The following is a 26,041-nucleotide window of genomic DNA, read 5'->3' on the forward strand; positions in this document are numbered from 1 at the left end:
TTATATTATAAACACTGAGCGAAGCCGGGTAATACAGCTAGTATATATATAAATAAAAAATAGCATACATATATAAATATAGATAAAACCAACATACATACACATTATGCTAAATAATAACATTACAAAATGAAAACAACATGTGTAAATATGTATGTAGCTAGAAGTCATTTAAAATATGCTGCCTGACAGAACTGTATGATGAAGTAAAAACATCAAGGCTCCCAGAAAGCAGGTTAAATAGTCGAATGGCTCTTGAAAGGGGTGAGTCATCAAGCACATTAGTCCTGGCCCGAATAGGTAGGAATAGAGTTCTGGAGCGAGATTCTCTCAGTTTCTCAGGTACTCTAAGTTTAAGATTACACAGAACTTCAGGAAGATGATATTCACCCCTTAGAATTTTTAGAAAAAGCTTACCAAGATGATTGTTTCTACGTGAAGCTAAGGAGTCAAAGCCCAAGGAGCCCATGACAAACTTACTAGGAAATAAGTAGGGATAGCGCCCAAACTCTCTCATGTAGAGATAGCGAAGAAATTTTCTTTGCACCCTCTCTAACATTAGCGTGTACCTTAAATGATTAGGACTCCATATGGCCGAACCAGATTCAAGCAAACTGCGCACCAATGTAGTATACAGTAAACGCGTCACTCTGGTGCTATTAAAGGCGCGTGAGTTTCTGATGACGAAGCCTAAAGTTTTTGTAGCCCTATTGCACACATCTTGGATATGAGAATTAAAATTCCAGATATTTGAAAAAGTAATTCCCAAATCCTTGATATGTGTGTGACGGGCAAGAATAGAGCCATCAATATTGTAACCAAATTCAATTGATGATCGAGATCTGGAAAAAGAGACAATGTGACACTTTTCAACGCTTATCGGAAGACAATTTGAGTGTGACCAAATAACGAGTGAATCTAAATCGCTCTGTAGCAGTAGAGCATCGGAAGAAGATTCAACGCACCTAAAAAGTTTTAGATCATCTGCATATAATAAGAAGTTGCAGTTGTGGAATATTTCCCTAATATCATTAACAAATAAAATGAATAGTAAGGGGCCAAGATTAGAACCCTGTGGAACACCAGAGCAGGTTGGGTATTCAACAGAAGAATAAATTCCATATTTTACAAACTGACGTCGATCCTTGAGATAATTTGTGAATAACTGAGAGAGACCATATGAGAAACCATAACCAATTAGTTTATTGATAAGGATGGAGTGATTTACTTTGTCGAAAGCCTTTTCGAAATCCGTGTAAACAGTATCTGTTTGAATATTAGCATCCAAGGAACCTGTTACAAAACCAGAAAATGACAACAAATTTGTGGTCGTTGAACGTTGTGGACGAAATCCATGTTGCTGATCAATAATCATACTCTGGCAATGATTGAAAATATACCTATGAAGTATAATTTCAAAAAGTTTTGCAGAAGAGGATATTATAGCAACCGGGCGATAGTTTCTAATGGAATACTTATCACCTTTTTTATGGATCGGAGTTACTTTCGAACACTTCCATGATACAGGAAAAACTGAAGTCTTCAGCATTAGATTAAAAATAAAAATCAATGGAGGCGAGAGTCCAGGCTCACTACCCTTTAAAATGAAATCTGGAATGAAATCTGGTCCAAAAGATTTAATATTTTTAATTTTACCAAAACCGTAGCGTAAATCAGATAAATGGAACTTGTCAACAGACAATAATGGAAACATGGAGGAATCTAAACTAGGGGAAGTCATAACAGTAGTCGAATCAAAAACCGAATGAAAATAGTTAGCAAAGGCATTTGCGATGCTGTCATGACCAATAAAGTCCTCATCCATATCGTGCATTTTCGTAAGTTTTGAATCTATAATTCGTTTGCTGTTGATGAAGCTCCAAAAATTTTTCGGATTCTGAGCAATTGAATTTTCACAATTAGTAATGTATTCCTCGTAAGCGGAAGTCGAGATCCGCTTAAAAAGAGTACGCAAGTTACAGAAATCAATAAAAAATGTAGGATCTTTATATTTTTTCCATATTTTATGTGCATTATTTTTCTTGTGCATTAATGAAATTATTCGGGAATTATACCACTTTGGGTAAACCCTTGCTTCATTAATTTGACGCTTTCTCATAAAACATTTATCAAATACAGAGTTAACGATACTATAAAAGGAATCAACGGCAGAATTAACATCAACGCACTCATATAGTTTATCCCAATTACAAGCAAAAAACAAACTATTGAGGATCACGAAATCAACACCATCAAACAACCATCCACCCGGAGCCGGTATATTAGCAGAATGAAAATGAGAGGAAGCCGAAACAAGTGTATTTACTTCTAACTCAAGCGCCGGATGGTATGGATCCTCAGGCAGCAAAGGAAATAGGCTTCTAGATACATTGCAAGAAATAAAATTTAAATTAGTGAAAATTAAATCTAATAAATTATTATTACAATTAGTTATTGAGTTCAATTGACTCATATTAAATAGTTCTGACATAAAAATTAATTCATTAGGAACATAATTCAAACTTCTAGGATTAAAATCACCCAAGATCATGACTTTCCTGCCAGCCAAAACATTAAAATTATTTTGCAAATTTGAAAAAAATGAATTTATAATAAGAGGAGATTCATTCGGAGGAAAATACAGTACACATATTAAAATAGAAAAATTCTTTAAGCGAAGTTCAACCCAAATATGTTCACCGATGGTATTGAGCTGATCAAAAAGGCGAACAGATTGAAAACTAGCAGCTCGTACAGCGAGAAGAACTCCCCCGCCTCTGCTGCAACGATCCCTCCGAAAAACTAAATAGCGGTCATCGAAAAGTTCGCCATTTAAGACAGAATCGCAAATCCAAGTTTCAGAAAAAGCAATTAAGTCATGATCTTGAGCAAGAACAGCAGATAAACAAATGTCTGTCTTTGAATTAAGTCCCCTTACATTTTGGTAGTAAACATTTAAGGACTCACAAAGGCGCGCCCGTTCCTTTCGGGTCTTATTAAATTGCGGCCTTTGTCTTCCGAAAAAGCCACCGACGTAACCCGACTCCCCGCGGCCAAAAAGCAGGATCAAAAACCACAGAAAAATCAGCTGTGCAGACTCCTATTTTGAATGAAGCATAACTGCCCCTAGCTGATAGTGATTGAACTGTGAAGTTCTGATCAATTCGTCCCAACTTCCTACATAAATAATCCTTTATTTGAGTTTCTGTAGACTCACGTTTCAGATAGAATAAATGAATAAAACGTTTATCGGAGACAGCTTTTAGATGCTCATCTTCAATACCCGAGCAACGGATGAAAGACTGCCTCTGAGACCGTTGAGAATGAATTGGAGATTTAGAAACTGCATCTATCAGAGAAGCCTTCCGTGGTGCAGGAGTTGACGCAGGTGATGGATAAGGTATTGGAAGGCTGGCATGCGACGCTCCATTGTGAGTAGCCGAGCAACGGATGAAAGATTGCCTCTGAGACCGTTGAGATTGAATTGGAGACTTAGAAACTGCATCTATCAGAGAAGCCTTCCGAATTGCAGGAGTTGGCGCAGGTGATGGAGAAGGTAATGGAAAGCTGGCATGCGACGCTCCATTGTGAACGGCGGCAGGAACAGCAGTCTTCGGAGAAGCGTCAGCAAGAGAAGCAGCTAAGTCCGGACGGGACAACAAAGCGCTCTTTGACACTTTGTTACGGCGCTTACGTTTGCTTATGCCCTGATCGGCCGGCCGCGCCGCTGCAGGTGGAGCATGGGTTGGAGACAAAGTAGAAACCATCCTTGCAGCCTCCATTTGAGCAGTCAGGGCACGTAAGGAATCTGCGAAGAATATCCTGAACTCACGCGAATCCTCCACCAGACCATCAATTGCTAGCTTGAGGTCAATCAGTCGCTGAGAGTCATGCGCCTCCTCTTCCTCTCGTGCGACCGTGACAATTTGAGAGGTGGCAACCAATATATCAGAAATCCTGGAATTGGAAAGGAGATTTCCCCCAGATAGAACGTCTTTGATTGAGTCACACAGTCTGTAAATGCACTCAAAACGAGACATTGTGAAACTATTGATAACCGAAATTATTGAAATCAAACAAAAAACACAACACAAGCACTTTTTCACTATGATTAAACAAAAATATAAATTCAAATTATTTTTATTACACGTCGAAACAAATGACAAAATTTTATTAATTCTTCATGTTGAAAATTCGTCACAATTTTCAGATAAGAAATTAAAACACTTCACTATTATAAACAAGCGGGTTTTTTATCACACTATTAATATTTAATATTTACAATCTTGCAAAACACAGACACTTTAGAAACGGTTAAATTATCGTTAATTTAACCCGATTAACGGAAGACCGACACTGCAACTAGTTAGCAGTTGTGTAACGTAGCAACACTACGTATATTGAGTGTATGTATATATTGAGTGAATGCGACAATATATATCAATATATATATATTGAGTGAATGCGACAGTTGCGCTTCGACCAGATGAAACGTATTTTAAATTGACAAAATCGAGGTTTCGTATTCTACTATTTTCTCCCCCAAAACTGGACCAATTTTTAAAAAAATTTCATCATCGGTATGAGAAAGATACTTTCTGTGCATCTATCGGCGTATTTTTTTTTAAATCGACCGTTAAATAAGCACGCTGGACTCGTTTCGTGGGTGTAAAAAAGAGGCGATTTTATAGATGTTTGGCGGCTCCTAGCTCATATAAAAAATAATTAATCAAAAAAATAAAACGATAGATGCACCCCAATGGTAGATATCCATAGCATATTAAAAAATAATTTCTGTAGTGCCATAATTGAGAAAGGGAGAAGTATAGTACGTTTGTATGGACAAGGCGCTGCTGTCCAGCCCTCTTAAGAACTTGACGGTTCGGTGATTACTGGTCACAAAGTACTTGTACACTCAAATCTCTATAACGGAACATCTGGTAGCCGAAAAGTCCATCATACTAACGATAACTATCATACTAATATCATACTTGAGTTCCAAATATTGTGTATTCGCGATTTTCATGGCAAAAATTGTCTTTGTAACCACCGCAATGTGACGAATAGTCTATTTACCGAACTTGACACATGCTAATACGCTGGCGTATCGAAAGGGAAATAAACCAAGAAGAAGGATTGAAGTATTCGAACTTATCTAGTTTGGAACCATGTGAAGAATTTTAGAAACAATTAGGACAGTGTTTATTGAAATTAAACATGGAGTTTGAAAATAAAAATGTTATAATTGTTAGTTTATTTGTTTTTATTTTATACTAGCTGAACCCGGCATGCGTTGCAATGCCACAATTGCCACAATAACGCATACAATTCCCGTTTCAAGTGATGGTTGGAGCTCAACTAACGTCTCTTCAACGCCGTGTCGTCATAAACCAACTGGTAACGTGGTTACCAACGAACACATTTCAACGGATGGGTTTGAAAAATAATTGAATTACACATGATTTGAAATTAAAATTAAAATTAAATTATTTTTCTAGATCTTCACTTCACACAACTGCTTCATTCCCCCCCTTCTCCTAAGACACTCTCCCTCATGAAATTTCAGGGGTCAAGTGCTAGTTTTTGAACTGTACAAAACAACCGATAGAAGTCGCCCCTTATTCTGTGACTCATTAAGCTAAAGCGTTTCATTACACATTCGGTATAACTTACTCCAATCGTTATAAAAAAATTAAAAAACAAAAACTTATGATTTTATTATGAAAAGTTACCAATTTTCACAGGACTTTTCAGTACTGTGATGTATTTACCTGGTTTTTGGGCTCGAAATTTAGCTTCTCGAACTTCCCTGTGTCCCAAGCATACGTCAGTGTTGGGCGATTCCGGAAAGATTTCACATTGAAGGTAGTCGGGCATCGTGAGGCCGAAAACGTCCAAGAAAAATCCGCAACGCCTCATCGTTTCTGCAAAACAAAACATAACCAATGTAGCATTTCGCGCGCGAAATCCACAGCGCCTTTTAATACCGGAGCATCTTTTCGCGCGTGAAATTCGAACGGAAAGCCCAATTGCTTGAACGAATTTTCCCGCGGAAAATTGTTACGCGGAAAAGCACTCACGATAATCCACGCAATCCTCGTTATGCGCTTTTTATTATCCGCGGACACTTTATATATTGCCGCTCGAACGATTTCCACATTACCGACTGTCTATCACGCAAATCCATATTCTCTTTTTCCTGCGAAATTTTAACGGCGAAGATTTATGCTTTTTACAACGGCTTTGTAACATTATAAATGGCCGTCAGAAATGTCTGCAAGTGATTAGGCATCTTTCATTTCCCCTTTCATTTCCTGCTACGTTCTCATCAACAAATTCTGACAATTTAAATAAATTCGATTCTTTTAATCAGCTATTTTATGTATGTACATACATACATCTATTATTTTATTTTTATTTTTTGTTTTCTCCCTCTCTTATTGTTATTATGTAGGCCATTGTGGCGCATTAGGTTCTTCCTGTAATGCCACAATGGCAAAACGTTAAATAAATGAATAAATTAGCCAGAAGCATGGCTCGGTGGTTGGGCTTTTGCATAGCGCCGAGTTTGATCCCGTGAGTTGACCTCGATCGAAAAGAATTTATTCTGAGTATATTATCTGTAATGCTACTGGTCAGACTTGGATATTTGTGACTCCAAGTCGATCATTTCCAATCCAATTTTTATGATTTCGTTGTTGAAATGGTTCCTCCATTAAATTGGCTATAAACCCATCCTACCCATTATGTCACCACTTTTTGAGTATGATTTATGTACAGTAAAATTCACAGATGTCAATTTCGAGTCTTTCAGTGTTTTGAAGGTAATTCAGAGACTTAGGTATTAAAAATGCAGCATTGTTTGTAATTGGCCAGGAAGGCGCATTGGGGTTTATCTGTTAGGCCTTCCTGGTATAAATGTATGTAAAATAAATAAAATAAAATAAAATAGGACTAGTGGTTAGAATATTATGCTTTCGAGCAAAGTGGTCACGGATTCGAATCCCATTATAGTCCCGATACTGGCCAGACCTTGGTTTGTGACTGCAGGTTGATCGTTTCTTGTCAGAGTTTGCCAAATTAGCATCTCCTTTTATATCTCTCTTGCTAATCTCAGCGTCTTGGGGTTCACCAATTTGATTATAAAACGCTGCAAAAAATTCTACATAGATGTCACGGTGTGGATGTTTATATGAATTCACATTGTATAAAATGCTAATGTATATTGACCGTATTGATTGATTGTATTGTATTTGTATAAGTGCACTCATCGCTTTGAAGCGATCTGTAAAAGCGAATGTTTATGTTCTATGATATAATAATAAAAAAATAGCGTTTATGGGGAATGTCGGGCCTGTTCGGACTACTGCATGTCTGAACACTCGACTACCTGCCCATAAATGATCGTGAACTTGAGCGAACGGTTATTCCGTGTGGACCTTCTGAGTCGTAGAATCAATACTGTGAACCGACTTTAGTCTATAATTTGGATCCCTGAACAAAACTCTACCCAATAATACCATTCAAAGTCAACATTTATTACATTTATGTATGTATGTATGTGGATAAATAAAATATTGCAAACTAGCTGAACCCGGCATGCATTGCAATGCCACAATAACGCGTGCAATTCCCGTTCCCGTTCCACAGACATAGATATATTTGTGGACGTGGGCCATCCGCTGTGTATTTGTGGTACAGCCCTGAATGGTTAGTACATTCGAGTGCGAGGTAGGCGTGGCGCGATTATTGTCACACTCGCGGCGTGATGCGTTAAAAGCGTTATAGCTTTACTTTCGCATCAGTAAAATCTTAATTACGAATATTATTATTAAGAGGTTTTTTCCCGTTTTATTTTCAAAGTAATCTTCCCGGACATGTATACAACAAATTCTGAAAGTTCCATCGTAATCGTGGTTTAGGAGCCTATTCGAGACACACACACACACAGATATTCAATTTTATATATATAGATAATAACACTGTTCGACAAATGACGACTTTTAAAATATTTCAAGATAATGAACATTTCAAAGATATTTTGAAGTACTTTGTACCTACTTAAAATATATAATGCTTTCGAAACAAAAATATTTTTTAGATTTTTGTTTTTATTTTTTATTTATCTTTGAAATGTTCATTATCTTCATATTTAATTTCATTTTGATTTTTGTTTTTATTTTCCATGTTTATTTTTATTTTTATTCGGGTGCTTAAAATTTACTGTATGTACTGTAATGTACTGATACTTATTTTTACGCTATACATATTCGTATTCAATAAATATATTATTAAATTCAAATCCTTCTAATTATTTCATTACAAAATTATTTAAAAACACATTGAAAAAAGTTTGTGACCACTATATCGTTGTATACAATGACGCACATGATGCAGCGTACAGTAATGCAGCGCACACAACACAAATTTGTGCTCTACTAATACGAAGTTTTTGGTCACAATTTTACCAGTTTAAAATTCACCACACATCCAATTAACCCTTTTAAACGAAATCAAAAAATAGTGTGGCCAGAACACTATCCTAATAAACATGTTTCAATAGAAAATACTCAATATAATATAGTATTAACAGTGTGAAAAAATCACAAGTGAAAATACGTAATTTTGACTTTTGATTTGAACTGGACGACTACTTAGAGAGATTTGAAAGCTGAAAAGTACTACAAATTACAGATAAAATACACGACTATAGATTCCAATATTCATTTTGAAAAGAAAATTAACAGATTTTGAGAAATCGACCGAACAACACCAAGATATAGAAAAATCGCGCGATTTAAAAAACACATATATCTCCGAATCTCGAGCCAATCAACACTTTTTATTACCAGATTCGTGTTCACTGGGCATATATCTATAAGAAAAGTCATATCCCGTCTCTGAAACATTTTTCGTGTCGAACAGTGTAATGTAATAACTAGTAATATGAGCATCAACATGTCTGAGAGAATTATTTGATATTACCATTTTGATATAATATAAAACGATGTTCGAAACTCGAATTTTCCGCGAGAAAACTTTCCGTTGTTGGAAATTTAAGACTACATTATGGTCCGCCTGCTGCTGCATGATTTATTGAAACCGCAGACTTATGAAACGTCTAAAGAGCCTAAGGAAATGTCCACACCGTTTTACTGAATCACTTTTGTGATAAACAACAAAAACAAATAAAATACCCAACATGTCGTTAACAATGTCCGCGATCTCTTCATCACGATTAAATTACGCTTTAGAACAATAATTCGATATTTAATCGGCAACAGTGAAAACGTTGTCTATCCGATTGGTTAGATTAAAATTTTATATTTGGTACTTATTAGTTGGTACTTGCATTATAAGAATTATGTATTAAATTTAATATTAATTTAGTATAAAAAAATATGAAAAAATAAATGGAAGTAAAACTTTTTTACGCATAGTGACCGAACGCCTCGGGAAAAATTTTAATGCTGAAACATGAAACTAGAGTGAGACGATGAAATTGTATTATACTCAATATTTTCCCCTTCTAATTCCTATCTTCTTGAGAAACTTTACATGTTTCTAAATTTTTGTGTATGCAGTGCATGTACATTAGTTTTATTTGATTGTTACAAATCAATATACACTCGCCATTACAGATTTGCTCCAATGCGACGGGTGTACGTTAACGAAATACAGAATACATAAACAATCAGAAATACAGTAATACATACATATACAATCAGAATATATAGCATATAACAATTAATCAGAAATAATAATCATAGAGACATCTATGGATTATTTTTAGATTTTTTTTTTGTATACAATTTTTATACATATAGAGATATCTATTGATTTCAGATTACTGTGTATAATTATTACAAATTATACACAGGCAGATTTTGTGACAACAGGATTAGATCTAATACCAAATTTCAGGAACCGTTTCAGCAATGATCAGATAAAATTGGCAAACTCTGATAGAGAAACGATCGATTTGGAGTCACAAAACCCCCAAATCTAACCAGCAGTGACGAGGACTCGAACCTTTGACCTCAGCGGTGCTAAATATATACGCTACCACTAAGCCAAACTGCCAAAAATATATGTATATGTATATTGGGTAAATAAGTTTTTTTTTCATATTTTTTATTTCAAAAATTAAAGCTTACAATTAAGATAAGACTTCGTCTCTAAACTGGCTAAAATCAAATAAATTGCAGTTAGTCAGTCAGAGTAATCGGCATTTTAAATTGTAAAAGTCAATTTTGTTGGAATTTTTTTGTAACTTCAAATGCAGATTTCTTTCATACCCGAAACATATCCAAAACATAACTAAGCATGTTATGTTTTGCATGTTATGTTAGCATGTTATGCTTATTAAGAGTGGTCACGGGTTCGAGTCCCACCAGAGTTCCGCCGCTGGCCAAATCTTGGTTTTTGACTCCAGGTCGATTGTTTCTTATCAGAGTTTGCCAATTTTCCTGATTCCTATTTCTTGCTAATCTCATGTTATTCAGCGTTTGGAGATATGCCTATTTGATTATAAAATTCTGCAAAAATTTCTCCATATATGTATGTCACTGTGGATGTTTGTATGAATTCGTATTGTATAAAATGCTTATGTATGTAAGTTGATTGTATTTTATCTGTATAAGTGCATTAGTCGCTTTGGAGAGGTTCATGTTCTATGAAATAAAAATAAATAAAGTATTGAAATATAGCTTGTTTTGAAACGAAGCAGAAAAGCCAACGCTTTGATATTTTAAATAGTTTTAAAAGAAAATAGAAAATATATGATTCCGCTTTTTATGAAAAAAATTTTTACGTTGATAGAATACGTCGATAGCTTATTCGACAGATATCGTATGTACATTTTTGAAGTTGTTTCGAATTTTAAGTTTGTTAAAAAAGCTGTAATAAATCAGGTTTTTTGTTTCAAGGTAATTTATGTATACCTCATAAGGAAAAATCTTGAAAGGAAAAATCCGAACTATTCCAGCATCTACAAACTCAAAATTCGATACAAATTCAAAATTCATGTACTGATTGAAAGGCATTGATATTTTTAATGTATTGTGATTTTTTTTCATATTATATATCGTATTTATATGTATTATATTTTCAAGTTTAATATTTCTCATCGAATGAAAGTTTCAAGACTGGAATTTCGACTCAAAAATAAATAATTTGTTGTTGTAAAGTTTGCTTTAGCAACTTCAGTTATTAAATCGACGATTCTCCGAAGAATTCTTTCGTTAGCAATAAAATATTCAGCGGAGAAAAACAAAACACAATAAAAAATAAAATTGTTTTTGTAATATATTGCATTCTAAAGGAAAATGATTTAAAATTTGCGATATATGTATTACTTTGAAGTGAAACGAAAATTTGTTTTCGTTCCAATATGTCTAAAGGGAATAATTTTGATTTTGTGGTTCGATCAAAATTCAATAAGCCCAGCAAATGGAAAACGTTTTTCAATAAGCAGAGATGTTACTCCGAGTGTTTTTGTATAACCGTACTGTGTATACGAAAAATAAACATTTTTACAATAACAATAAAGGAAGTAATAAAATACCGTTCTATGGAAAATATATTTTTATTTCAGGTCGTTCTTCGCATTTCAAAATGATGTAATTTACGACAGCACTTAAAAAAAAAAAAAACATTATTTTCTTTTCATATTATAGAAGCGTGATCTTTGAGCGTTTTCCAACGATGGAAATTATTTTCTTTGATGGAAATTATTGACGAGCATTTTCCTTTATTATTAAATTTTTATGCTTATACTTTTCGTGACATTTTCCAAGCGAGGAAAATTGACTTTTTAAATGTCAGCTTCTTGAGATTTTTGTCTTACACAATTCCTAACCGCCATATTTATTTTTTATTGAAATACTGAATTTTCATGCGAGTGGGAGACAAAGGGGAGGCACTTTCCTTTGATGTATTATACACACATATATGTATATGTGTGCAATATATTTTTTGGATTTAATTCCACCCAAGGTTGATTACAATGAAGCGCGACAACAAAAAGGAACGCGACATCTTTCAAAAAAATAAAAAATAAAAATACAAATACAGAGCTTTGTTCTTTTTTTCCCGAAAAAGCAATAAAAAGGAAAACTTTTTTTTTGCTTCAAATATTTGCACACAAAGAACTCGCATGAAAAATACAACATCAGCAGGAGGGGAGAATGCAAATAAAAACGGTTTCCTTATGAAAACATTATACATTTAATATATAAACATGTAAACATGTTTGAAAATACAAAAATAAAGAATATTATATATTCATTTATGACTCACCTAAGCATAGGCTTCTGCAGGGTCGGACCATGTGTCCTAAAGGTCCACATTTGGGTACGAAAATTGAGCATAGGAATAGGGCAGCAAGTTCATAGCATCTCACGTCTACTACTGCATCGTAAATTTCCAAATCCTGTAGAAATAAAGTTAATTTAACTAACCACTAAGCAGATTGATTCGTTCTTACATCTACACAATCGTTTTCATTTTAGAATTGAGTTTGTCTAATATGGTTCGATTGTAGGGCTTCAACTATTCGAATATCGAATAGTAAATCAAGAGCTATTCGAATATTCGAATATATTCGAAAATGAAAAAAAAGGTAATTACATATGTACTAGGCATAAATTACATTATATTTATATATGTAATATATTACAATAAATAAAACGTAATTTTAAGAAAATTAAAAAAAACATAACACTAAAATACACACATGAAATATAAGATAAAAATTTATAAACTCCTTCTGCTGTTATTAAAGATGCATTATTTTTGCTGAATTCTTTGATTGCGGTTTCAACGGGAGTAATAACTAGTCACCGGACCCAGAAGGTGCCGCGTATTGTTCAAAGGTTGTAAATTCATTGTTAAAGGTTTGCCGAACCTTTTTTATAAATGATTTACAACAACGGAACAATAGATAGCACTGTGACTATCCTACCTCTAGTAATAACATCAATTAAAATTTTGAAAATATCAATTTCATTCTTAGAAACAGTATTGAAATTTTATTCTTTTAGTGCTATGTTTACACTTTCGTAAACTTGAATAAATCGTCTTATCATAGTTGCCATTGAATTCCACCTCGTTTTTACATCCAATAATAATTTCAATATATTATTTTCTTTTTTCATTATGATTTCTTCTAAAATGTATATTTTGCCGGTGACTTCTAAAATATTCGTATTATTTTTATGATGTTTTCTAAAATTTCGTTGACATTATTATTAGAGGTTGTGATCGAGAAATCTTGTCTCAGATTCTCATTTTGAGAGATTCTCATTTCTCGAGAATATTTTATTATGAAAATTCGAGATTCTCGTATCTCGAGAAATTTTTTATTAGAATCTCGAAAATATCGAGAATATTCTCAATTTATCACTACATTTTTTTGTTCAATAAACTGACTGATTTGTATACTTGTTAACTCGTAAATAATTTTGTGAAGTATTGTAATATGTATAGATGGTCAGTATTTTTATTATTTTTCCGGTAAGTTATTATTCGGTCATCAAATAAGTACATATACACATGTTACACGCAAATCACACCATTTTTAAGTTCGATATACATATGTATGTGCATGTAGGTACTAGTCACTAGTGCGAAAGTATTCGGTTATGTTATCACTAAAACGCTAGTGAAAATATATTTTCACCGACAATATGACCCCACTTAACACACATAAAACAAAGATTTTTGATTTATTATTTATTTATTCCTTAGATATTAATCAATTTATAGTCAGTATTTTTATAATTTGTCCAGTCACAATAACACGGGCAAAGCCGGGTAGTAACACTGGGAATTTTATAAAATTATTTTTTACATATTGTTATTTTTACTATTTTAAATTACTTTTGTATATTTTTATTTTCTTTTCATGCCTTCTTTTAAAATATTTTTTTATATAATTTTACTTTTTTTTCTATTCAATGTTCTATTGTATCTCTCTATATCTTTATTTCGTCATGTCTTTAATAAAGTTGTAAACCCCTGATATAATATACATATGTAGTGTTTGTGTCCTTTTGATTTTTGTATGTCGTCAAGTTTATATGCTAAAAAAATCAATTCACTATATTAAAAAAAAAATTATACTTTCTCGAGAATTCTCGAGAATCTCGAGAAACAAAAAAAGAAAATCTCGAATTCTCGAGATTCAAATATTTCGAGAAAATAAGATTCTCAAATCTCGAGATTCAAATATTCCGAGAAAAGGAGATTCTAGAATCTCGAGAATCAAAAAAAGTCGAGAAATCACAACCTCTAATTATTATTGATCGAAAAACGATTTTCTTCAAAAAATTTTGTATTTAATTAATAAAAATCCGTTTCTTCACATGTAGACATTTCATCTTCCTCATTATCTTCATTTTCATCACAATTATCCCCATTATGTATAAATTTTTCTTCATAATCGCCGGCTTCTTCGTCATCAATATTTTCATATTGATTTTGTGTATTTATTTTATAAAATATATACCTATATACGAATAATATTCGAATAACAAATGGCTGAAAAATCAGACGAATAATTCGAATACTCGAATATTTGAATATTTGATTGGGATCCCTATTCGATTGTCTTAAATGAAAAATCAAAAAAGGGAAAATTACCTGTTGTGCGTCTCTCTGCCCAAAGTGTCCAATGTAGTTGGGGAACACTGTGAAGTTGTACGGCACTCGATGGTACTGGCAGAAGTTGACAATCACTGGCAGACAGACTCCTGGAGCTGGATTTTTGGCAGCTGGCGCCACGGTCATCACTGTGCTCATGGTTATGGTATTGTTGACGACCTTAACGACCTCCATTCCCAAAACAGACATTGCACATCAAAAATTGTCAAAATTACACGCGGCAGATGGCCAAATAACGATCTACTGTGGGGGGCTTTAAAAATTTAAAATGGCGGCCGAGACGGCAGCGCCACACTGCGGCGAAAGATATAAAGTATGATGCATTTAAGATTGCTTTTTAAACTTTACCTTACATTGCAAAAAAAAAAATTAAATACTATACAATGCAGTAAGTGTTTTATAATTAAATTATTTAAAACATAAATTTTAGTACATATAAAATTACTAATGTTTCTCCCATTGATATTTAAAAGTGTTGTTTTTTATGTTAAGTTTTGTAATATGTAAATATGAACAAAATATCTGATTTCCATCAAAAGTATAAACCCGTGCGTGAACGTTTCGTAATTTATATTTAGTTCGATATTTATATAAGCTACTGAACGGTGAAGCCAAATGACATCTTCGTCCAAAAATAGACAATGGAAGATATACTCAATTCATGAAATTGTCTAATAAAGCTTAGTTCAAAAACGACAGCTTGTTGTTTTTTTAATGAATTGTATTAGGGATTGCAATACCGGTATACCAGTTTACCGGTAAATCAGTAAAATGTCACCATCGGTAAATGCCGGTTAAAATTCAAAATTTACCGGTATTTATCGTTAATTATTTCATCACGAGTTAAGTTCATATACAGGCATTTTATTGCATAATATTACAATAAAAATCCATGCGAATTAAAATTGATAATTTCACTGGTGACACAGACTAACCAAATTGTAATAAATGCGATCAGACGGTTGTTTCAATTATGATCGAAACATTCAAATGATCCAAACTTTAAACAATTAAATTTTATTAAAATGTGATGGATAAAAATAAACAAATAAAATTAATGTATTGTTACGAATTTACGTTAATGTATTAATATGTATGTATATGACATTATTCGCCTGATATTTATTTTAAATTATTTACGATTCAATCTAGGTTAACGTTTTAAGGAAAAGTCACGATTTTACCGGTAAATGCCGGTATACCAGCAATAGGAAAAATAATTTACCTTTTACCGGTTTATAAAATTTGACGGTAAATTGCAATCCCTAGTCAGTATATTAGTATTAATATTAAAAAAAATACGAATAAACACTAAATTTGACTTGAAATCTAAAATCGACCATCATCTATAATTAATTAGCATTTATTTGTTCATTTATTTTGTACGATTTCATATTATTATTTCAAACTGAAAATCTTGTCATCAAAAAATCACAGATGGCGACTCTATCTGCAAATAAATAAGCAAAAAAAAAAAAATCCTACGCGATTTGACAATTTCACGAAAAAAGTAACGGGCTTGCCCTGCTAATGAATAAAGCATGATTTCATGTAATGAGAATCTTAAAAAAATGGAATGTAACATATATATGTATATGCGGATTCAGTTTTCAAATCTGCATATACATACATATATGTTACATTATTGAAGAATACATGTATGAATGCTTAAGTTGGCATGCGTGAGTCAAGTGGCTGTTTAAGTTGGTATGCTGTACAACACCACGACTGAACGACAGTTAGTTGTGGCGCTTCGAAAAGCGCTAAGTGAGTCTCACTGGCCACTTTATGCTACTTATATATGTATTTGAAATATATTATGATGTGGTATAAACTAACCTGGGCAGGATTCGCCCGGAAGTAGGCAGCTAGTCCTCCTCCGATGGCCAGCAGGGCGATGGCGTTGATCAGGACCTGGACGAACCGGAACTTGAGCCGGCCCTGCGTCACGTAAGGGTTGGACGAACGCCTCATGTCGCGAATTATCTGAATTCCACCCCGTCATGGTGAGACTCACGGGAAGGGTATGGAGGGGAAGGAAGACGGGTGACTTTTCACCGACTTCCTCCCCTTCCATCTTCCCTTCCCGGTCTCCCATCTTCTTCCGTCCCCGGCATTTCATTAAGACCCCCGTCTTTGATGGCTTTAAGGAAACCTTCGTCTTCGATATTGCGAGTGACGGCCTATCATTTCAACGGAAGCGGAAATTGCCCACTAGCTGTTGTGCTAATACAATGCTAGTTTTTAATAATGAACGGTCGCATTCATGGGTCTATTTATATACGTCCGGGCCACTTCGAATTCCGTTGTATTGTGCGTTAGAATTTGAGGCAGGTATTTTTAACAAGAAGAATCTTAAGTGCACCCAGAATGGGATTCAATGGAATATAATAAATGTTAAAGGAAAACAAATTAAAATATTTTAGGTGACCGTTCAATTGATGCTAATTTGTTTAAATACTAAGCAAATATTTTATAGACATATCCCAAACAAATAATATATTTTTTAATTTTAATATTGCTAGCAGCACTGAAAGCTCTATTAAGCTGATCATCATTATGACAAAAACTTTTCGCCCCATATTTTGTAATAATTTTTACATTCCTCAACTAAAATCCAAAAAATCATACCAATTCCGAACCACTGTGATGTTCGAATAATGGATAAAAAGCTGGCAATTAATGAATTGCCAAATCTTCTGAAATAAATTGTGATAAAATTTGCTTATGACCGGCTGGTGGGTCGATTGCAAATATCTTAAAAAAAAAAAATTCCGAACAACTGATCACGAATATTATCTTAAAATTTTTCTATTTCCCCAGATTGTCAGGATATTTAAGGATTAAGTTAAAGATTTGATAATTTTATTAGTTTGGTGCGGCCTATAACTCAAAAATTTTCAATAATAAACTCAAGATTTAAATACATAAATGGATGGTGTTTGCTTCTTTTGATCAAATTAAATCAAATTTTGATCAAAAGTTTGAAACCAGAAAACTTAATCACGTTGACAAAAAAAAAAAAAATTAAATGTTATATATGATTCGTGATATTCGGATCGGAATTGGTAAAAAATTTTGAGTTTTAGTTGAAGGGGAAATATATCACTGTTTTTCAGTGTAATAAAAAAAAATACTATAAAACACAATATTCTTCAAATGTGATTTTTACAATAAAATAGTCAAATATATTAGCAATAAGTAACAGCAGATAAGATAATAAAAATGAGGTTTAACATTAAAAAAAAAATGTATTGAATTGTAGCATATAGCAACTCTTATTTTTGCTGTATGACCATTGAGAAAGATCGTCGATTGGAAGATGAGTTTTTTGCTTAAACTCATCCCACTTCTGACACCAATATACTATTGATTGCCAAAATCAATCTTCTCATGATGTAAGTTGGAGTTGCCATATATATGGATTGATAATATTTCAGTTAAAATGTGGAAAGTAACCTTATGATGTAGAGACATATTGGAGCCATTGTGGAAGCGGACGATCGTCTGAAGACTGGCTGGAGTTGAAGCACTCTTCGTGAGAGGAGAATTCCCACCAGTTTCGTCAGCAGGTGGTGGAGCTGGTGGAGCAGCCATCAGTCTTCCGTTAAGTCTGCTAGTCTTGGTGCTGTGATGATGAGGAAGCAATGGAGCTTCCATGGTCTTAGTCGTGTAGCTTGGAGATGAGGTTTGGCTGAAGCTGTCACTGGACACGCTCGAGTCTTGCCTCAGAGAAACTTTAGCTACGTTGTTTCCGTTCTGGTTATTGGCAGTGTTGAGGGGTGGCGGGACGTTAGCCATCTTCTTGGTGGGATTGTCTTGGTTTATGGTCTTGGAAATGGGTTTTTTGTAGTGCGGTTTCTGAACGGCGTGGTCTTGTTCTGCTGGTGGGTCCTGCTCGTTTGTTTGCTTCTTGGCCGTTTGAGCGTCCCTGGTCCTGTTTGGGGGTTTCCCGGGGTACATGGTGTACAGGTGGCTGTTTTTATCGGTGGGTGGTGGGAGATGACGGGCCGGGGGCGGGGGAGGTGGAGGTGTGGGTGGGGGCACTCTGGTAGGAAGTGGCTGGGGGCTCGAGCGGCGGGGTAGTGGGGGCACCGCGGGGGGCTGATGGAGAGCGACAGTTCTCTTGGGGACCGATGGGGCCCTCTGAGGTATGGGAGGGGGTGGTCTCTGTGTCACCTGCGAACAACGTCAGCCTCAAAAAGGTGTTCGCCAGTAAAATTTCGTCTGTTAGTTCAATTAGTTTCATGCTCGTGATATATAACATGTACCTAGATATTTCTAGTGACCTACATATATAGCTAACGTACGAGCTTTCAAATGTAGATGTATACGATCTACCAGGACTTAATATCAGCTAATTAGCAATACGTCACACATACACCTCTTATGAAAGAATCATCAGTTGAACATCACGTCATGTGCCATTGATTTTTTTTTCAAGATTGGATTGCATTTTGTATTATCATAAGCTTAGTTATATAAAAATGACCACTAACACGAAAACCATGTGAACTGTATAAGAGGTAAGTAAAAAGACAAGAAAAAATCTTTGATTTTGTATACAATTAATAATGCAAATTTTATAAAATATAGAGTTGAAAAAAGAAAAAGTTATAGACGTTTAAACAATTAAAATTTGACATAGCGAGAGGGTGGCGAAAAGGGGAAAAAGCGATCGGAAGAGTGTGGATAAATACGGCAACTTTCTAAAAGACGTCATAATGGAGTATTTTCAAACGTGTCTATTACGATTATTTTTCACCATCGTAATTGCAGATTTGATTTCCACATATATTGATGACCAAACCGAGCAAAATGGCAAAGTTTGAAAACGATTGGATAAGAACCCAAATTTTATCAGACGAAAAAATCAAAAGCGAGCTAATTCTTAAGAGGTTAGTAATAAAAATAAACGAATGCCAAAGTTTGAGACAACTTTTTCTAGATTTACAACTTTTTCTAGTGACAGTTCTCGTGCATCGAAGCAAACTATTAGATAGTGGCAGCAACTAATCTCTAACTAGAACTGCCATTCCATCTTCACGTTTGGTAATATTGAATCTAACAGTTCACATGAATTCTATGGGATGCAATGACGTAGTAAATAAAAGCGTAGGATGTTCAACTGTTGGTTTGCATTCTTATCGTATGTACATATATTACGTATATTATCAGCAATTAGAGTCCGATTTGATATCTGACTATCATCTAGATATCAATATCAATTTTCATACGTAATACTATTATCTAATCAAATGTTTTCAGATAAAATACAATTTATTTGAAGCAATTAGCAGTAGGTCCTGTGGCGCAACGGATAACGCGTCTGACTACGGATCAGAAGATTCCAGGTTCGAATCCTGGCAGGATCGATTCTTTTTTTGCGAAAATTTGCCGGAAAATTAATGATTAGGATTTCGGGAATTTAATTCATAGAATATACAGATCAACTCGTGTGCTTTGACTGCTTAACTCAAATTCAATTCTAATCTTATTATCTTAATGATATTTTTTCAACCGAATATTATGAGATGAAATTCCAGAGATGAAAAATTTGTTGCGTTTTTCAGTTAGATCTAATAAAGGTATACCTGTGTTTTTTTTTTAAATTTTAATTTTAATCATGACCATTTCTTGTTTGAATCTAGAGCTTTAAATTATGATCATGTATAAAAATAAAACCACTTAATTAGCATTATTTTCACTATCGATATTACGAGTATCCCATTAAATGAAATTTTTCTGTCTTTATTATCATGATAATTAATACTCAAATATTAGTTATAAAAAAATCCATCCTGCCAGGATTCGAACTTGGAATCTTCTGATCTGATCACAGTATCTATAATTTGTAATAAATTAGTTTGAAAATATATATACAATACATTAGTGATAATTCAGTTAATTTTGATAACGATTAAAATATTAAAATCGATAATAAATAATACATATTTATTTATCTACATATTATAAAATTAATTAGGTTCCATGTAAATAAATTTAGTAACATAAATACATATATACATATATTATATAATATTAGTTATTAACCCAAAAGGTCGGAGTAAAAGAAAAATTTTAAACCTGATAAACATTCAATTTGCTTCAGTTAAATTTAAATAATGTCAAAACAACTTCTCTTGAAATGATTTCATTCTTGTTGAAAATTTTTCCTAAATTTGAAATTTACATAAAAATAAACTTGCTTCAATGAATCATATCTAATTGAATCTTTATACAGAGAACCATCATTTTTTTCAAACTCTAATACCGATCACTTTCATTACTAACTACTTATTGAAATGTAGCAATGAAATATAGAAGCTTAAGCTTCAATATTTGTACTAGTTTTTAGAAAAAAAATAGTATCTTCAGCATTGTAATGAAAAACTTGTGTCTCGGAAATTATTGTCCGATCAATTTTTTGGCCAGTTTCTTGTTATTTTCAATTAATATTAATTTACTAAATTAAAAATATTTGTTTTACTCCGACCCACACCTTATATATCAGTTAATTTAGCAGTAGGAAGAATAATATATGATTTTTATTGGTGAGAACATCTAAAGAACCAGTTCCAAACTTAGCGGCACACATCCCTCATTTTGAGGCCACTCTCAGGATGAAATCGGCCTCCCTTCGTCGTTGTGTATTTGTATCATCAAATTGTTTGCTTGCTACAGTGTCTTCTCTACAGTTATTTAATATTGAATTGACTTGTTTTGAATTTTGACTTTGAGAAGTTTCAATGAAAGTCAAAATGAACTTTTAGTGTTTCTGCTTACTCGTACAGCGATGGTAGATTTTTTTGATAAAAACAAATTTGATTGACGACACCTGACTCGATATCCGATATTTAATCTAACATTATTATTATGTATATTCGGAAAAAAATTAAAACAATTCAAACCCGGTTGACAACACCTGACTCCAAATTCGATTCATTCGCAGAGTATTCAATCGAGTATCGAGTCAAATTGACTCGATATGCGATTTATCAAACATTATTACTTTTTTACTTTATCTATGTTTTATATTTTGTTTTCGGACTTTTTGTGGCTGGACCTTTAACCGGTTGGACGATTTTCAGCCGGACGTTTTATCATCTGGGTTTTTTATCGTCTGGATCACTTATCAGATGGACATTCTATCGGGTGGATCTTCTTTCGTTGAACCTTTGTCGTTGGATCTTATATAATTGAACCTTATGTTGTGATACGCCTCGAGACATACGAACTTTCAAAGATGCACTAACGCAATATAATTCCCCAAAAAAACGTCAAGGGGTTATTTGTATGTTATCTGAGGGTGCTAATCAGGTGGACATTCTATCGGGTGGATCTTCATTCGTGGAACCTTTGTCGTTGGATCTTATATCATTGGACCTTATGTCGTGATACGCCTCGAGACATACGAACTTTCAAAGATGCACTAACGCAATATAATTCCAAAAAAAAACGTCAAGAAGTTATTTGTATGTTATCCGAGGGTGCTAATCAGGTGGACATTCTATCGGGTGGATCTTCTTTCGTGGAACCTTTGTCGTTGGATCTTATATAATCGGACCTTATGTCGTGATACGCCTCGAGACATACGAACTTTCAAAGATGCACTAACGCAATATAATTCCTCAAAAAAACGTCAAGGAGTTATTTGTATGTTATCCGAGGGTGCTAATCAGGTGGATCATATTTCGCGGAACCTTTGTCGTCGGATCTTATATCATTGGACCTTATGTCATGATACGCCTCGAGATATACGAACTTTCAAAGATGCACTAACGCAATATAATTCCCCAAAAAAACGTCAAGGAGTTATTTGTATGTTATCCGAGGGTGCTAATCAGGTGGATCTTATTTCGCGGAACCTTTGTCGTCGGATCTTATATCATTGGACCTTATGTCATGATACGCCTCGAGATATACGAACTTTCAAAGATGCACTAACGCAATATAATTCCACAAAAAAACGTCAAGGGGTTATTTGTATGTTATCCGAGGGTACTAACCTCTTTTTGGGAAATTCTATTTCGCAAGGAAAGGTCAATGGGCAAATAGTATGGAAGAAAAACCCACGGCGGACAGAAATTAAATTGTGAGGATATATAGATAAATGTCTCTAGTTTATCATGGTAAGGGTAGCTACCCGTGGAGAAGAAACCAAAACAAACCCGGAAGAAAAAAAATCTGAGTATGGCTGCTTTAGTAGCTATTTAACAGAACGACAACTTATATTTAATAGTATATATATTTTTTAAATATATTTTTGGTTCAAACTTTGTTCTCCCATGGATTCTAAATAAAATAACCATATATAATGTTATATAAAATCATTTTCATTCATGTCCGCGACCGGGTCAAATTGCGCCCAATGACCTTTGAAATAATTAGGACTTCTTGAAACTGCGCCACTATTCAGTGCATCTTTCCGTGAACCAAAAAAATCATGTGCCAAATTCATCGCTGTGTGTTTTCGACCTTATAGCATGACGCGACGTCGCGTCGCGCTGCTAAATCTGGAACTGGGTCTTTATTGAGATGTTGTTAGCATTGTTCGTCGGTGTATAGGATTTGGGGCTTACATACTGCCAAGTTGATTGTATTGATTGGTGTTGATGGGGTGTATTGATTAGTGAGTGAGTGAGTGAGTGAGTGAGTGGTGACCTGGTGCTGTGGTTGGGTGCACGGTGGTCGCGATGGCGGGCAGTAGGGCAGCGCATCCGAGGGGCAGTACTTGAATCCGGAGTTGATGGGCCCCAGACCGAAGGGGGCGCGGGTGGCTGGGGCTGCGCCCCCCGGCCCTGGCCCTGGCCCCGGCCCCGGGCAAAAGCCTGCCGAATGCGCCGAGTGGCGGCGCGCGGGGGCGGCCGGCCGCAGGAGCGCCAGCAGACCCCGCTCTCCCGCACCTCCCACCGCCAAACTTGCGGCGCGGCCGCATCTGTCACATACACACATAACCTCACTGTCAGACCGCCATTTGCATTTGCATTTGCATACGCCGCCATTTGCCGCGTCATTTACCCCCTTATACATAACATACATATATACAAACCTCGCTCAGAGTTGTACCCTATTCGTTTCGCTTCAATCATTTCGGAAGCGAGGCTTGGTCAACCCACTCCTTCCTCTCATTGGTTGCTTTTTGCGACTACTCTAGTATTACCGTGCCCTGAATTAACTCAACTTTTACCTGATGAAATACTCCGACAGACATATACTGCCTGGTTCGCATAAAATTTTCGGACGGTTGGTCAACGTACGGAATAATTCCACATATTGCTAATGGAATATACACGCATTTGTTTGGGGTTTGGTGCATCGGCTCTAAAATCGCCAGATAAATGAACGACAGATTAACAGAACGGCAGCTTTAAGGTCTGTTCATACTTAACAGCACTGCACGACTTCATATCTACCTACACGTCGTGGTCACGTCACATTTATAGCAATTTGGCCGAGTGCAAGGCAAAATCGGCTTACTTATACATTAGAGGCCATGACGATACGGCGCAATATTGCTTACGTCGTATTGTCGAGTACTTACAATATGAAAGCATACACGTGCATTCGTAGCTACGCGTCAGAATGCAAGTCAGCATAAATGTTTCGACGTTTATCGAACGAAAAATTATGTATAATCGCGCTGTTGTTGAAAGAAGAAGCTCAATAAGGCAATAAAATAGCACGGAGGCGTTTTGATGTGCATTCCATGTTAAAAAATAGAAAAACCGAATGAGAGTTTTGGACACTGTATAAGGAGTGTGTGGATGATGGACAAAATTTTTTTAAATATTTCCGTAAAAAATTTAAATTTTTTTTTTAAATATTTGCGCCAAAACCATGTCGAAAGATTGAACAGCTGTCAACTGTCACTATCGATAATTGGTCCAAAACAGCAAAGCGGCAGACTCATGGCACGAATTTCACATATATATCTCCACGATGGCCAAAAAGACGGATACGATACGTTGACGGATGTTGCTGTAAGGTATGAACAGGAAATGTCGGGTACTGCTGTAAGCCTGCCGTGGCGTAAACGTGACGGTTGGTATGAATATACCCATACAAAATGTACCAAAGAATACTTTTCGTACGGCCGGATACCTGCTGAAGTCGGTTCGTGCCGACTAGGTATGAACAGACCTTTAAACGTAATTCTCGAATGATAGATTGCACATCAGATGACGAGTAACCTTTCGATGTGCACAGATGCAATTATTAAAATTGAGTGGGATCTTTCTGGCGAGTTTAATAAGGCATGATTCGGAACTTATCGAATCTTGCCTTATTAAACTCGCCTGAAAGATCCAACTCAATTTTAATAATCACCATTTTAATATTTGCATCTGTGCACATCGAAAAGTTACCCGTCATCTGATGTGCAATCTATCATTCGGGAAGACGAGAATTGCATTTAAAGCAGCCGTCCGTTAATTTGTCTGACGATTTTAGAGCGGATGCACCGCATCCATTTGTTTGTGGTTTAATACAAATTCATCTAAATATGAATCAAAACGGGCACGCGTTGTGCCAAATTGACGCTTCATCTTTTTCTTTTCACACGCATTCACATGTTTTTCACATTTTGCGTATGTATTACACTATCATTTGGATCCACGAAATTATAACCACGTTTTACCGGAATTCGGAATATTTCCGTACGCTGCCAACCGTCCGAAATTATATGCGAACCAGGTAGTATATGTCGGAGTATTTTATCAGGTAAAAGTCGAGTTAATTGAGGGCACGGCAATACTATACAGTAGTATTCTGGATGTTGTTAAAACACTTCGACTTTATTTTGCATGTTATTAGGTTGGGAAAGTCGTCGGGAATTTGCGCCTTGGACCTTGTATGTTTGCTTTTGTATACAAACATACACATAATAAGTATCTATACAATACATTATAATACATATTGAAATCAATATTATTTTTTTATACTTAAGAAAAGTTTCAAAGCGATTGAAAAATCTTAGGGAGGGACCAGTTATTTATGAATGAAGTGAAACTAATAAAAAAACTTGTCATAAAAAATGGGTATATACCTATGTATGTGTTTAACCCTTTCAACGCTGACCAACGCCGATCCGCGTTTTGCCAACAAGTCTAACAGCCTGAAAAATACCGTTTTCTAGGCGTTGTATTTTGAGCATGTCCAAAGTAAACAAGATTACTACCTGCCTTTCCAAGTAGCGTTGAAAAATAAAAATGCATTGAACATGAGTAATGTAATCCGTGTCAATGTCTATAAAGTCTGGCTTACACCGGAATTTATGAATTTATAACCATAGCGGATTTTCCAGATGGATATCTCTAACTGCTGAGTATTTTAGATTGTGGCTTGGCATTTAGATTGTGAGCATTACATTTTAATA

The 26,041-nt window shown here is 34.8% G+C and overlaps 1 protein-coding gene across 1 annotated transcript in view; it reads right to left on the bottom strand.

Annotated features, from left to right (window-relative positions):
* The window catches only part of LOC143914802 (atrial natriuretic peptide-converting enzyme-like), a 199,397-nt gene that overhangs the window by 16,025 nt on the left and 157,331 nt on the right, over window positions 1-26,041 (bottom strand). The window contains exons 5-9 of the mRNA XM_077435150.1: window positions 18,124-18,843; window positions 16,504-16,650; window positions 14,644-14,832; window positions 12,301-12,433; window positions 5,772-5,924 (exon numbers count right to left, since the gene is read on the bottom strand). Of these exons, the coding sequence (XP_077291276.1) occupies window positions 5,772-5,924; window positions 12,301-12,433; window positions 14,644-14,832; window positions 16,504-16,650; window positions 18,124-18,627 (1,126 nt within the window). The 5' untranslated portion in view covers window positions 18,628-18,843. The remainder of the gene's footprint in view (window positions 1-5,771; window positions 5,925-12,300; window positions 12,434-14,643; window positions 14,833-16,503; window positions 16,651-18,123; window positions 18,844-26,041) is intronic.

Source organism: Arctopsyche grandis, chromosome 7 (genome assembly GCF_051622035.1).
Source record: "Arctopsyche grandis isolate Sample6627 chromosome 7, ASM5162203v2, whole genome shotgun sequence".
Classification (NCBI taxonomy): Eukaryota; Metazoa; Arthropoda; class Insecta; order Trichoptera; family Hydropsychidae; genus Arctopsyche; species Arctopsyche grandis.